The 15,768-nt window shown below is 41.8% G+C and overlaps 1 protein-coding gene across 2 annotated transcripts in view; it reads left to right on the forward strand.

Moving 5' to 3' along the window:
• The first annotated feature begins 408 nt into the window (after positions 1–408).
• tent4b (terminal nucleotidyltransferase 4B) overlaps positions 409–15,768 on the forward strand; it is a 67,958-nt gene continuing 52,598 nt past the window's right edge. For both annotated transcript variants that reach the window (XM_048606029.1, XM_048606030.1), the window contains exon 1: positions 409–872. In XM_048606029.1, the coding sequence (XP_048461986.1) occupies positions 424–872 (449 nt within the window). In that variant the 5' untranslated portion in view covers positions 409–423. The remainder of the gene's footprint in view (positions 873–15,768) is intronic.

Genomic DNA, 15,768 nt, shown 5'->3' on the forward strand with positions numbered 1-15,768 from the left:
CAGTTGTGCATGTATTTTGTGGGGGGGAGGTGTAAACGTTAAAGAGACCGTTCGAATATAAACCGAAAAAAGAACGTACGCGCGAGACCCTTTCTTTGTCGCGTAACATCTTCGTCGCCGTGACATCACAACGGGCGGCCAATTGTTGCGCGAGGAGTTCGCAGCTTCCAGTTCGCGAGTCATACGGCGGCCAGGGCACGCCGCGCGCATGTGCAGTGAAGCGCCTGTCGCCATTGCTGTTGAGATTGTTCTCGTTCCGGCCCGGTGACAAGCTGACGGGGGTATCCGACAAGACAGAGGAGCTGACGGATGGTGGGAGGGAGAGAAAAAGAAGACGGTTATTAGAGACCGAGCGGAGGGTCAGGAGAAAGAGAAAACGAACAGACGCTCGTTTTCAGTGAGTATTAACCCCGTCCTCGTTTGATGGATCCGAGGGTAGCCTGGTTTCAGCCAGAACAGCTCGGACCTGCCAACATTTTGTGGATGCAAATTTGGGAAACGACGCAAGGGCTGAGGAATCTGTTCTTTAATAATAACTGTGCGGCGGCAACGGCGACGGCAGCAACGAGTGTGGGCACCGAGACTATGTTGAGAGATAGGAGCAGCCAGGGAGGAGGGGACTTGGGCGTTCAGAGGGATTTCCTCCCACTCGAGCCCAGCGCAAATAACAGTAACTTCCCAGCCAGCCCAGGAGAAGGTGGCTGCCGGAAGGGCTACCCCGACAACAGCAATAGGACCAGTGGTACGGGCAATAAGAGGAAACGGGACAACAAGGCCAGCACTTTCGGGTTAAACTACAGCCTCTTGTCTGGAAATGGCCATTACAACGGAACTCCCTGGAAAAGCCGGAACTACAGCGAGGGAGTCTTGGGGTAAGAGTTCTTACTTGATTCTTTTATTTCCCCCCCCGCCATTGTGGAGGTGGCTTCAGGTAATCCTTCTCTCCGTGGATGTTCGGTGAAAGCTAATTTCTAGTGTTTGTCACGTCGCAGAGGAGTTCACAAATCGTGTTTTAAAGACAGCTCCGTCGATGCCCTCATTTATAATGCAGCCAATTCGGTGGATATCACAGGTTGCCCACGTGTTAAAGTGGTACTGTCTTAATGAAAATGTGACTGGAAAAGTTTATTTTTTGAGTTTATAGAAGAAAGAATTTTGCGTTTACTGCCTTTCAAATCATGTATTTGGTGCACTTTATCACTTCATGATGTGTTAGCAATAGAAGGAAAGTTTAGCCATTTTGTAAGACTGCCCGTTTAGGATCATTAACTATACCCATCAGACGCTGTCGTATAATAGAGTCCATTTTGTTTAATTACATAAGAAACAGTTTTTTTTATGTGAAATGCCTACATCAATCTCTTGCCCTATTTCATCTGACACTTCGAATGTGTGAAATTTTAAAATGTTCAAATTGTTCATTAATTGACTTTTACACAGTGTGATGTATGGTCTTTGAGTCTAAATGATATTTAAATTTGTACACAAATTTGTGTTTCAGTTAGCATCTCAAAAATAGGAATGTATTTAATTTACTTTAATTGGGCATCACTATAGTACCCATGAATGTTCAAGAGAAAAATTGAATCTCTACACTGCAGAGAAAAGCCACGGTGCATCAAGTCTGCACTGACTCTCTGAAGAACATCCCACCTAACCCATGGCGCTCTTCCCCACCCCCATCCCATCCCCTCCCCACAACTCCGCATTAAGCGTGATTCATCCACCTTGCCTACCCATCTGTGGGCACTATGGGACAGTTTGGCATGGCAATGAACCTCACCTACATATCTTTGGACTGTGGGAGGAAATGGGAACACCTGGCAAAAACCCGTGCAGACATGGGGAGAATGTGCAAACTCCACCAAGATAGTCACCCAAGACTGGGATTGAACCTGGATCTTTGGTGCTATGAGGCAGCAGTGCTAACCACTGTACCACCACAAGACATTGGAAAAAAACTTGCTTCTTTGCTTCTTTATTTTAGGATGTCTGCTTTCACTTTGAAACATTACTGTAGGTGATGGCTTTATTTTTTTAAATGATTGACACATTGTGCTTATATTACAAAAAAAGTTTTCCCCTCAAAAAAAATTGAAAGCAGACATGCATAGTGAATTTCAGTCTGCCCACGTGGTTTCCATATCTGTTTCTTGAAGGTCAATATGGGTAAATATGGACAATTTGAGCATGTAAATTTTGGAGTGAGTGGCAAACTGGGGATTTGGAAAGAACCTTCTCAGGTGGAGTTAATACTTCAAAACTGCTGATGTAGCAGAATCCTCATTTATCTTTTGTGAATTTCAAGATGTGACTACACATTTTAATGTTATCACCTGCTTTATGATTTTATTCAGATTAATTTGCTTTAAAACAGCACTATTTTTTTATCTTGAACTCTTCAGATTCACAGCAAGAAATGAAAAATCTATAATTGCTTTCCCTCTTACTAAAGGTGATTTCCAAGTAAATGTGTATGACTGTGAAATTAATGAGGATATCACAACATTTCTTGGTTCATTGGGTAAATATGCCATTGAATGTGTCATGAACATGGGATCTTTCCGATCTATATGTGCTGAGAGTACCGAACTGAACCATTGTAGCAGTTGTGGTTAAGTTGTACAGTGAGCCATGGAATCATAGAATGGCTTTGGCGTAGCGAGGGTGTTCACTTGTGTGCCTGCTCTATGCAAGAGAAACATGACTCGTCCCATTCACCTGCCTTTTCTGTGTAGTTCTGCAGTTTATTTTTCCTTTATTGCTTATTATGCAATTCTCTTTTGAAAGCCATGATTGAATCTACCTCCCCAGTACACACTCAGGCAGTGCACTCCATATCCTGGCACTGGTTAATTAAAAAGGTTTTTCCTTCTGATTCCTTTGCCACTCATCTTAAATTGGAATTCTTTGGTTCTCAACCCTTCTGTCAATAGGAACAGTTTCTTCTTATTAACTCTGTCCGGATCCCTTTTTTGAATATTTTTATCACATCTTATTTAAGCTTTCTCCTCCAAGAAGACCAGCCCTGACTTCTCCAGTCTCAGTGTAACTGAAGTTCCTCATTCCTGAAACTGTTTGCATAAGTCTTTTCAACACCCTGTCTAGTGCCTTCACCTCCTTCCCAAGTATGGTGCTGAGAATTGGATACAATATTCCAGTTGAGGCTAAAACAGAGTTCTTATAAAGGTTTGCTTTATGTTCCTTTCTTCTATTCTCTATGCCTCTAGTTATTAAACAGAGTATCCCACACATGTTAAAACCAACTTTCATAACCTGTTCTACTGCCATCAATAGATTTGTGCACATATACCTCTGGACCTCTCTGTTCCTGCACTTCTTTTAGCAATGATCTTAATTCGTTCTATATTATCTGTTTCTTCCTTTCCACATGTAGATTGTTGTGTACCAGTCAATCTGATGATAAAACAACCCAGTTTTACAGGGCCAAAAATAACGCTTTTGCATATACTTGGCATACGAGCCTACCTCACAGCAACAGAGTTCCCCACTGCCACCAAATCTTCCTGACTATGATGTGCTGCATTCACATTTGAAAGGGATCGAGCATACAGTATAGGCTGTGTTGCAGGATTTGTGGAAATTTGAGATAAAACCCCTCAAAGGGAAATAAGACTTTCAACAAAACAAATCAAGTATGCACCTGGATTCAGGCTAAGGATCGTACATTTGCTCGTGTCAAATGTGCTTCATCGAGGCAATATTAGTGGAAAACTACTACAAGCAAGGAAGAAGCAGTAATCGTACCTAAAAGAAGATACCCAAGACCATGGCATCCCATTGGGGTCACGAACTAAAATTTTAGGGCTATGAGTTCCAAAGCAACATGGCTTCTTTAGACCCTTGCAGTATTTAAAAATAATGGACACGGCTTAACTAACTAATCCTTGAGGTCTGATTGCTGTGTTGAAAAGCCCTGTGGAAAAGTAGATAACAAGGTGTAGAGCTGGATGAACCAAGCAGCATCAGAGGAGCAGGAGGGCTGATGTTTCGGGCCTAGACCCTTCTTCAGAAAAAGGGGAGGGGAAGGGGAGGCAGATAGAAGATGGATAGATGAGAAGATAGGTGGAGAGAAGACAGACAGGTCAAAGATGCTGGGATGGAGCAAGTAAGGTGATTGTAGGTGGGGAGTTCAGGTAGGTCAGTCCAGGGAAGACGGACAGGTTAAGGAGGCGGGATGAGGCTAGTAGGTCGGAGGTGGGGGTGGGGCTTGAGGTGGGAGGAGTGGATAGGTGGGAGGAAGGATGGACTGGTTTGGGGGGCTGGGACGAGCTGGGCTGGTTTTGGGATGCGGTCGGGGGAGGGGAGATTTTGAAGCTTGTGAAGTCCACATTGATACCGTTGGGCTGCAGGGTTCCCAAGCAAAATATGAGGTCCTGTTCCTGCAACCTTCGGGTGGCATCGTTGTGGCACTGGAGGACACCCAGGATGGACAAGTCGTCCAAGGAGTGGGAGGGGGAGTTGAAGTGGTTCGCGACTGGGAGGTGCAGTCGTTTGTCGCGAACCGAGCGTAGGTGTTCCACAAAGCGGTCTCCGAGCCTCCGCTTGGTTTCCCCGATGTAGAGGAGGCCACATTGGGAACAGCGGATACAGTGTACCACATTAGTTGATGTGCAGGTGAACATCTGTTTGATGTGGAAGGTCTTCTTGGGGCCTGGGATGGGGGTGAGGGAGGTAGTGTGGGGGCAGGTGTAGCACTTCTTGCGGTTGCAGGGAAAAGTGGTGGGGCTGGGGGGAGTGTGGAGTGGACAAGGGAGTCACGCAGAGAGTGGTCTCCCCAGAAGGCAGATAAGGGTGGGGAGGGAAAAATGTCTTTGGTAGTGGGGTCAGATTGCAGATGGCCGAAGTGCCGGAGGATGATGCGTTGGATCCGGAGGTTGGTGGGGTGGTACGTGAGGACGAGGGGGATTGTTCTTGCGGGGAGGGGTGTGAGGGATGAGTTGCGGGAAATGAGAGACGCGGTTGAGGGCATTTTTGACCTCCTGTGGAGGGGAAGTTGCGGTCCTTGAAAAACGAGGACATCTGGGATGTCCGGGAGTGGAATGCCTCATCTCGGGAGCAGATGCGGCGGAGGTGAAGAAATTGGGAATAGGGGATGGCCTTTTTGCAGGAAGGTGGGTGAGAGGAGGTGTATTCTAGGTAGCTGTGGGAGTCGGTAGGCTTGAAATAGATATTGGTTTCCAGGTGGATTCCAGGAACAATCCCTCTTCCGAAGCTATGTTGGCCCTATCCCCCACCTCTTCCTCTGTTACATTGTTGACTGTATCGGCGCTGCCTCGTGCTCTTACATGGAGCTCAAACAGTTCATCCACTTCACTAACCCCTTCCACCCCAACCTTGCGTTCACCTGGACGATCTCTGATACCTCTCTCTCCTTCCTGGACCTCTCTGTTTCCATCTCTGGCAACCACCTCAAAACCGATATCCATTTCAAGCCTACCGACTCCCAGTCCATCCATCCTCCCACCTATCCACCCCCACCCCCACCCCCACCCCCTACCTACCAACCTCATCCCACCTCCTTAACCTGTCTGTCTTCCCTGGACTGACCTACCCCCATCCTAACTCCCCACCTACACTCACCTTTACTGGCTCCATCCCCGCCTCTTTGACCTGTCTGTCTCCTCTCCACCTATCTACTCCTTTATCCATCTTCTATCTGCCTCCCCCTCTCTCCCTATTTATTTCAGAATCCCCTTCCCCTCCCCCATTTCTTAAGAAGGGTCTAGACCCGAAACGTCAGCTTTCCTGCTCCTCTGATGCTGCTTGGCCTGTTGTGTTCATCCAGCTCTACACCTTGTTATCTCAGATTCTCCAGCATCTGCAGTTCCCACCATCCCTGTGCAAAAATAGATGTTTTCAACTTGAAAACTCTGGACCGAACAGCAGCATCAACCAACCCAGGACTGAATACATCATGTGTACAGGGACCAGGTATTGACCTGAGCTTGATGAACATGTTTGGGGATGATCCTTAAATTGTCAGAATGTTTTCACCATCATAATTTTTAAAAATTCATTCATGGGATGTGGTTGTCACTGGGTGGGCTGGCATTTATTGCCCCATCTGTAATTGCTCAAAGGGCAGTTAAGAGTCAACCGCATTGCTGTGGATCTAGATTAACGTGTAGACCAGAGCAGGTAAGGGTGACGGTTTCCTTCCACAAAGGTCATCAATATGAGTTTTTGCAACAATTGACAGTGGTTTCATGGTCATCATTCAAGTATTAATTCAAGATTTTTCAAATTGAAATCAATTCCACAATCTGCTATGGCAAGCTTCAAGCCAAGTCCCAAACCATTACTTGGCTCTCTGGATTAATAGTCTAGTGATAACATCATGAGGCCATTGCCTCCCCCTACATACAGTATGTACGTACACTGTTACATAAGGCAAAACAAACCCTGATTCCAACAAAGATTTCAGAGCACAGCCAGACGGTGTACCTGATTTATGAAACAAATGTGTTGCATTTCAGTAGAATGTCAAAATTGTTCAGGTTACCAAAAGGCCTTTACTAAACTTTCTGGCAATTCAACATCAGACAGCAACAAAAAAATAGTGCTTTTTACACTATTATATTGACAGTATGGATGACTCTTGATTTTTTGTTTTGTCTGCCTAGCCACTGAATTGTGGTAAGGTTCAAAAACAATTAAAATGAAACCGCAGGACACAATGAGATTTACGGTGATTCCAACCTGCATGCCTATCAGAATGAAGTTAAAGCCTATTATAATTTACAAATGCGAGACCTTGCTGAAAATCAAGTGTCTTGCTGGAGTTTTCATGTATGGTCATGACAGTGATTAAATGAGGATGCAATTTAAGATGTGGATCAATTGTCTGAATAGGAATCCCAGTGGCCTGCGTACATACTGCAGCATATTTTTGTGGACACTAGGTCCTATATAACTAATGAGATGAAGACGCGTCTGCAAAGAAATTAAGTTCAAATTGTCGTTATGCAGGGATGCTGCCAGCTATAGGTAAACTGTTTGGATGTGTTCCTCAACAAGTCATACAAGGATCATATTTTGTAGTATGGATTAAGTGGATATTTGATGGAGAGAAGACCTTCACAAAGAGCACAAATATGTACACTTGGGGTTTTGACATCAATTTGTGGGATGCTGTTGCTGTACAACAGTCAATGGATTATTCAGAAAATTGGTTAATTGGATGGTGAGGAAGATGATTTTTTTTTCATAGATGGATAATTCTGAAACCAAAACATCACAACTGCTCCAAAACAAGAACTTAATGATTATGTCATAGCCAGACTAACACTGAATTCTATAAACTATTGGATGCTGAAGACAATTTAATTTGACAGGGTTTTACAGGGAATTTGATCCTCTCATCATAATTAAAGGTATCTTTGCTTGATTAATATATTGAATAAACAGTGTAACATTAATATAATGTATTTTTTTTCTTATTTCAAAATAGCAACTACCATGCCCACATCAGTTCAGATTTTACATTCATATACGTCTGTCATTGTTTGAGTCTTCAAAGGTTAACTGAAATATGGACACCTGTGGTAAATTTCAGCTCCCACATGTCGCCCCATTCCACGAGCCTTTCTATGTTGTCTTGAGGCTCAAAACTCTTTGTGTGCACACAGTTCCAAGTTTATTGCCAGCTGATATTTTGAAGTTATAATTTATGAACACACAGATAGTATTCAAGACAAGCAATGGTGCTAAAACCAATCCCTCGGGAATGATGCTGCATACCTTCCTCCAGGCTGAAAAACATCATTCCTCACTACTTTATGTCACACAGCCAACTTCGTACCTGTCCATTCCGCCACTGTCATTTCTATTGTATGGGCTTTAACATTGTGTCAACTTAGCTTGGTTGATTAAACTTTTGATCTTTGAACTGAAGGCTGTGAGCTGAAGCCTCAAGGTAAGAATTTGATATTGCTGTAACCCTATGACAATACTTCAGAGATTGCTCTTTTTGACTGTTGCTCTATTAGAGGTCAGAATTATACATAGAGCAATTTTGGTTTGCTGCTGCTCCTTGATCTCTCCATTGTTTCCTTCATAGTTGTCAAGTCCGCCAAGTATTTTCTTTTACAGTCCATCTCTATGGTACTGTTTTCTCATTATTACATTTTGGTCTGCAACATAAATATTACGTCAGATCTAGTGGCTTCTTTGCCAGGTGACTCGGGCATTGTTGCATTTCCTTGCTTTATATAGGTTATCTGTTTGTAACGCTAACTAAAATGCAAACGCATGTGTTCAGTTTCTATGTGCATGCTGACAGCCTCTCTGCTTTAATAGTCCTTGGCAATTTTTTCATTTTACCTGCTCAACTTAAAACCTGAGCCATCTTGCATATTAATATTGGTCATGAAGTAAGAATTCTATTTGGTCGCAGCAAATAATCTCCTATCTCCTGTCTTGACTCCATCATATTTCCTGATTTTACTTGCTTTGACTCAGCCCGAATATGCAAAATATGAGTGTAATGCTCAGCCATGAGCTCAGATTTCTTTTCCACGTTCAATTCATGACTGGAATACTGCCTTCCGCTCTTGTCCCAGGAATCACTAGCTTCTGATACCTGCTTTTCCAATCCAGGTTCTACTGGATTCTTGAACTTGAGTTAATTGAAAATTACTTTTAGCTTTCCTTTTTAATTTGGTGGATTATGATTCATTGTACAGTACTTCAGTAATCTCATTCCTCTGTTACTACTTTTCCTACCCTACTGTATCTTTAACTTTTCTGTTTGGAAGGTTTACAATACCAAGATGTCCCTCAACAGACTCCAAGTAGTGTAATGGAGTTGTTTTCAATTAGCTATACTACTAGGAAGGACAGAGTTTAAAATCTCAGCTTAAAATCTCATTTGGAAAGGAACAGTACAATTAATGCAGCACTGCTTTGGTACTAAACTGGAGTTACAGCTCAACTCTTGGTATAATATTTGAAACTACGATCTTCTGAATTTGCAAGTGATTATTCTAGCAGCTGACCACTATCCATATTTCAGTTGTTAGGTTTATCTCAACAAATGGAGAATCAAGTTGTGTGGTCAAGTTTTTCTAATCCGTCTGCTTGCTTGTGCATTCTTTTGTCTTATTTTCTGTGTCTCTTCCAGCATACCTCAGTTGGCCGAAAGCATGAAACTTGAGTGTGACTCTCAAAACTTTCCATTAGACATATAGTTTAGAAAGTCAAAATTTCAGATGTTTACTTACAGAACTCAATCAGCCAAGATTCTGTTCTTACTGTCCATATTATACCCCCAAACAAAGCACAGTTAATTATCTATAGATGATTGGTTGACACATTTCAAATCCTTCCACAGATAATTGGGAACAAAAGAAAATCTGCATCTTGGAAAATGTTGAGACTGTCGTAGGTAATATTTGCATTATAATTTGGAAAAAGAGGAAAACACAACCATGCATGTTTTATTGATGAGTATTGGTACAAAGTTGAAGTCCCCAGTAAGTTTAAAGTTCACAGTGTTTGGCATTGAAACTGTTAGCCTGCAGATTAGAGGCAATGCCAGAAAAGTTTCTATTGCGTTAGTTATGCTCTGTCACATGTTCTGTTGTGATTGTTTTCTGACATCTGGGTTAGTTTGAGGATCAAGTATTTTCATAGAAGTTCAATGATCAGATGGTTCATAATTTGTGACACTCATTGCATGGCTATAATCAGTTTTGCTTGAATTTTAAATATAGCTGATTACTAAAGAAATATTGCTTATCATGTCGCAGGTCAATTTTTAACTTTTGCTGTGGCCCAGTAACTGAAGATACAAGTGCCTGACTGCTGGTGCATGTTGACAGTTTCACTCAGAGTTCACTGTACTTAAAACCCTCTATCACATTTTGAAAACTTCAAGCATTTTTGAGTTGTGTTCTTGGCTGTCTTTTAGATTGGAATCTGTGTTGTGATGCAATGTTCCATTTCAAGAGTAATCAGCAACTATTTCTCCTGCTTCTCCAAGCAAGTATTCACTTTTTTGCAATAACTGCTGTTAGTGAAAATCAGATATGGAAAATACCTGTGATCCAATCATCTTTCTGACTGGAACATAGTTCAGAGAGTGAAAATTCCTGCAGGGAAACTGAGATTGAAGTTAAAACTTTATGTATTAAGTAATAACTAATGGAAACTTTGCCCTCTTCAGTCACTGAATGTACTAAGAGGATTATGCAACAGTAAGTATGCTCTGGTTTGTCTTCATGCAAGCTGTAGTGCTCCCCTGCTTAACAAATATTTCAAGTAATGCGTTATGTTGGGGTATGTGATTCCTGGGATCATTCATATCCTGCTGAATTTAATGGCAGGACTTCATTATCATTTTCAATCTGCCAGCCAAGTTCACGGTATGGCATTGGTGGGGAGCAATTGCTGGCATTGTCCTTGTCTTGTCAAGACTGTTGTAAATTTCGTGCTTGAGATCACAGCTTAATGCACTTGTGAATTAAATTTGAGACTCTTCTTGACTATTTAAGTTATGGGACAAGCTTAGTTTTGCTCCACCAAATACTGCCAGACCTGCTGATTTTCTCCAGCAATTTATTTTTGTTTCAGATTTCCAGTGTCTGCAGTTCTTCTTTGTTTTAATTGCACAACTGGCGTTCAATAGAAATTGCTGTCATGGTGACATCTTTTTAAACAATGCACTGACTATTAATAGAAAGCACCTTAGCTTACACGCTCAATGTAGGTAAATCTGCGTCTTGCATATGCTTGCATAATAAGCATTTGCCATCCTTGAGTTACCAAGGATGCAAAGCATTCACTATGACTGAAACAAAATCACATTCTGATTTTCACCATGCAATTTTGCTAACAATTGCATAAAAGTGTTAAAATATATGTGTGAACTGTGTGTGTTGAGATTCCGTGCTTAAAAACAATGTCTATATTTCTTTAATTTTACTAATCAAATGTGATTAGCTATATGGTTAACAAGGCTGCTTCTTGAGAATTGGAGTAGTGAAGAGCTTTCCATTACTTTCCTGGCTTGTGCTTTGTGATTGCAGAGAGGAATTGGGGAGACAGGATGATTTACCCAATGCCAGATTCCCTGACTCTAACCTCATCTTGTGGCCACAGTATTTATATGACTAGTCTAGACAAGCTTTTGGTCAAGAATGTTAATAGTTGGGGATTCATTAATTGTCAGTCTGTTTAAGTCAAAGTAAGATGATTAGATTCTCTCTTGTTGGAGATGCTCATTGCCTGACACGTGATCCACAGTGGTCATTTGCCATTTAATAGCTCAAGCCTGAATGTTGTCCAGTTCTTCGTGCACGTGGGCTTCAGTATCTGAGCTATCATAAATGATACTGAACATAGTTTAATAATCAGGAAACATCTCACTTTTAACCTTTTTTTTTAATGATGGAGGGAAAGTCCTTAATGAAGCAGCTGAACTTGGTTGGACTTAAGACACTGCTACAGGAATTATTCGGAGTAATGTCCTGAGATGACTGGCTTCCAACAGCTACAACCTTTCTCCTTATGCTAGGTATGACTTCAAACAGTGGAGACCTTCCACTCCAATTCTTATTGAATTCTGTTTTCACAGAACTCCTTGATGCCACACTTGGGTCAGTTGCTATCTTGATGTAATCGGGAAACACTCAACTCACCTCTAGAATTTGGCCTATTTGCAGAAAAATGGCTTTATAAGTTGTGGAGTTGAGTGGTCCTAACAAGTGGATTTTGCTAGCACTGTTGATGACACCTTCCATCACTTTGCTAATGAGTTAGACTCGACTAAAGGAGTAATTATTTGCCAGATTAGATTTGTCCTGCTTTTTTATGGATGTGAAATCTGAGCAATTTTCCATTCTCAGATAGTGGCTGTCTTGTAACTTTGTATTGCAACAGCTAATTCTGAAGCACAAGTCTTCACGCCTATAATGGTACAATGTGAGGAGTCCTTCTGTTCTTCAGCACTTTGCTGCCGCCAGGCAGTTTTGAAACTGATGGTCAGAGCCTCTGCAGTTTCTTCCCTGGCTTCTCTTAGTCTGTGATACATTTTACCCATGACTGTTGATTTATCTTTTGTCAAAGCTGTTAAATCCTTTAATATTCACCCCCACTGTTTGTACCATCTAATATTGGTACCACATTGCATAATCTCCCTATTTTATGAATGCAGGTGGAAAATAATTTACGATTCATGGCCATTTCCTTTTTAACTTCACCCTGTACTTTCTATACTTTGCTAAATTTTGCATCACTAATGAGCTTTCCTATTTTGCTTTATTCTTCATATATAATATATGCTCTTTGACATTCAGTAATGGTCTAGCTTTTGGAAATCACCTGTATTTTTATGGGAAGATATTTGGTGTAGGTTCTCTTTGCTTCCCGCTACTGTTACTGATTTACCTTTAAGTGTCTGTTCCACTTTTTGCCAAATCACATTTCAGCAAAGTACAATTGACTGTTGCCCAATTTAAACTATTACACTTTAGATCTACCATTGTGTTTTGCCTAATCACACCAAATGTAAGTAAATTATCTTCACCACCCAGAAAATGCTCTCACACTAATACACCTTCCACTCAAACTTCATTTTCTGAAATTAGATCCAGACAGGGGTCAATATGTACTGGGATTGTGGGAAGAGTTTCCCTTCCAACCCAAAAAAGCCTGCAACATTCCAGCTAACACATAACCTTGCATTTGCATCTCATCATTAAATAGAGCAACTATTTGTAGGCCACTCCCAACACTCTGCTACTCCCTGAGAAACAAGACAGCACCCTGACATGAATGTCAGACCAGCTCTCTGGCATCAGCAGCAACAGTTTGCCGCTTGCTTATCTGGACCTACGTGTACCTCTGTTTTCACCATAAGATCCCTGAATACTCCATTCTTCTTCTCAGGTTCATACAGAAGAAAACAAAATTAGACAAAACATGGTTTCACCAGTTACTATTGCTCTGGCCTCAACATGGGTAAAGTGAATGGTCAAGAGTGGCATGGCAATTTTCAAAGCTTTGTGCTCTAGGGATAAATTGTGGTCATTGGTTATGTCAAGGGGCTGAATGGAAACCTGGAAAGGCTTGAAAGGTCACTGGGGCAGCAGTGCAAAAGGGAACATGCAAAATTATTCTCCCCAGTGCTTCTCTCAGGTGGAACCTACAAATCATTCATGAAGTTGAAACTTTGTCATCTCCAGTCTAAAGTCAGTTGTACAATAACAATAGGGAGTCAGTTAGCATAGTTGGCTGGATGGCTGATTTATAATGCAGAGTGATGCCAACCAACAAAGTGGATTCAGTTCCTGCTCTGTCTGAGGTTGCCATGAAGGACTCTCCTTTTCAACCTCTCTTCTCTCCTGAAATGTGATGACCCTCTGGTTCAACCACCACTAGTTATCTCTCTAATGAGAGAGCTGTCCCATAGCCTAGTAAGACTATGGCAACTTTATCTTTATCATCTATGGTATAAAATAGCTGCTAACACTTGCAGAGTGGGTGGAGTAAAATTGTTTGGTTGTGAGACCATTCTAGGGGCAATTGCATTTAATCATGCATCCACCTGACATCGAATTGTACTTCATCGACAGGTCACTCATTGTCTAAGAATGTACATGACAGATTATGGCTGCAAGCAGTCATGACCAATATGTTGTTCACACTGATTCGCCTCTGTCATGTCAACTAAGCAAATGTAGTCAGACAAGGTAACCGAAAAGAGTCACCTGAGCTTGGCATTTCTGAAACTTGTCGTAACTGTAACTGGATGACAGTGCTCAGAGTCGCCACGTTTGCACTCTGAATTGTAAGTGGACATAATTAAGGTAGAAGGGAGTCTTTTCTTGGGATGATGATGTCGGTTCACATTTGGAGGAGTAGAATCCTGCAGTTATGTAAAGTTTGGCTGCGCAACATGCGTTTTGATACGATTGAATACCTTCTTGTGGAGACATGACAACCACCTCCTTGTGGAGACGTGACAGCCACCTCCTTTGGAAGCCTGCAGGACCTAGCATGTGATGGCATTACATGTTGCTTCATTTGATTTGATATGAGGATTGAGATACTGTGGGTGAAATGGTACTTTTTTTCAAAAGTTCCCCACAGATTTTCTGCTAATGCATCTGACATGAGCATCACCATGGTTGGAGTCCTGGTCATTTTTCTTCAAATATAAAAACAGCATCGAAATAGGGAGCAATCATGACTTCATTACTAAGCCCAGCAAGAACAAACCTCCAGTATCTGCTTCATGCCTCCAGAGGAAGAAACGGCAAGTGAAAGTTCCCCAAGGAGAATGATGCAACCTCAGAACTACAGGCCTTGCTGTTATTTTCTATAACTGTGTAGGTGCAAATTAAAGATGTTGCAGGTTGTCACCACCAAATTGTCATCTGCTGAAGCTGTTGTTGTGCTCAAAAGAATTCGGTGGCCCTAATGTCCTGGTGGACTTCAAGGTTATAGCTGCCCTGAATTTTTATACCAGTGGCTTATTTTTAAGGTGCAGCTGAGGACTTGTGATATCTCTATTTCTCGACTCACAGATGCAACTGTAATGTAACAGCCAGTTCCTCCAGATGTCAATTGTTTATGGGTATTTCTGCTTTTTTTTTCTTCCTCCCTATAAAGTGATTTTCTAAAGCGCATGGTCACACAAGAATACAACTATTGCGTTATAGGAGAACTACCTGTATTTCCTTCTCCTGTAACCAAGAGAGTTGAGCAGCAGTGGGATTTTCCACCGTGGCTTCCCACAGGTACAGGGCATTATTGACTTCATCCATATTACTTTGAAAATGTCCTATTGTCTGCCTTCAGAAAAGACTTCCAGTCCACCAATTTTCAAATGATATGCGACCATCAATGACAGATTTTTGTGGTCTCTGCTGGATATCCTGGGAGCTGCCATTACTAGTACATTAATAGAGAGGTATCCAGGTTTTGCCTCCTTCCAAACCCTTGGGCTGTACAGAAATGGCTTCTGTGAGACTAAAGCTACCCCTTTTAAACATGGATGATGACATGTTAGTAAAGTCCTTTGAAGCAGTGCAGAGCTGTCAATGCTTCCACGAGGGCACTCGTGGAATGTACCATAAGCTTCCTTAGGATGAAGTTTTGATGCCTTGACCACACTAATAGTATATTGCAGTATAAGCTAGAAGTGTTGCACGCATCATTGCAGTATGCTGTCTCCTTCACAACTGGAGCTGACAAAGCTGGGATGTCTTAAGTGAAGAATCTTCAGCAATCTTTTGAGGAGGATGATCAGGACAATGACCTGGAGTGATATCCAAGACAGCATGATACAGAAATACATAGAATGCAAGAAGCCAGAGAGAACCTTAATTGAAAATAACTTCCAGATGAATGAGCTGGGTTTGAACTCATTTAACTGCTTAACATTTCTGCTGGTTATATGGTAATCAGTTCCTGTTTATTGCAAATGATACATGGACCTGGTTATTTTTGAAGTGCTTCATGTTTTTGTTTGTCTTCGGATATTTCACTTAGAAATATCAATGCTTTACAGACTGTATTGACCGTTTGGGAGAAAGCAACAGTCAGTAAGACAGAACTATATCACGTGCTAAAGTTAGGTAGCTCTTGACACTTCTGTCAACATATGAGAAACAAATGTTGTGAGGCCTCCTAATGTGCAGAGGATGTAAGGAATCCTCAGGCAGCATGTTTTCACCCTTTTTTATTAGTTGGTCTTCAACATTTGAGTAGGCATAGGCTGCTAAATTGCCCTGAAATGGT

The sequence above is a fragment of the Rhincodon typus genome, chromosome 15 (genome assembly GCF_021869965.1).
Source record: "Rhincodon typus isolate 14 chromosome 15, sRhiTyp1.1, whole genome shotgun sequence".
NCBI lineage: Eukaryota > Metazoa > Chordata > Chondrichthyes > Orectolobiformes > Rhincodontidae > Rhincodon > Rhincodon typus.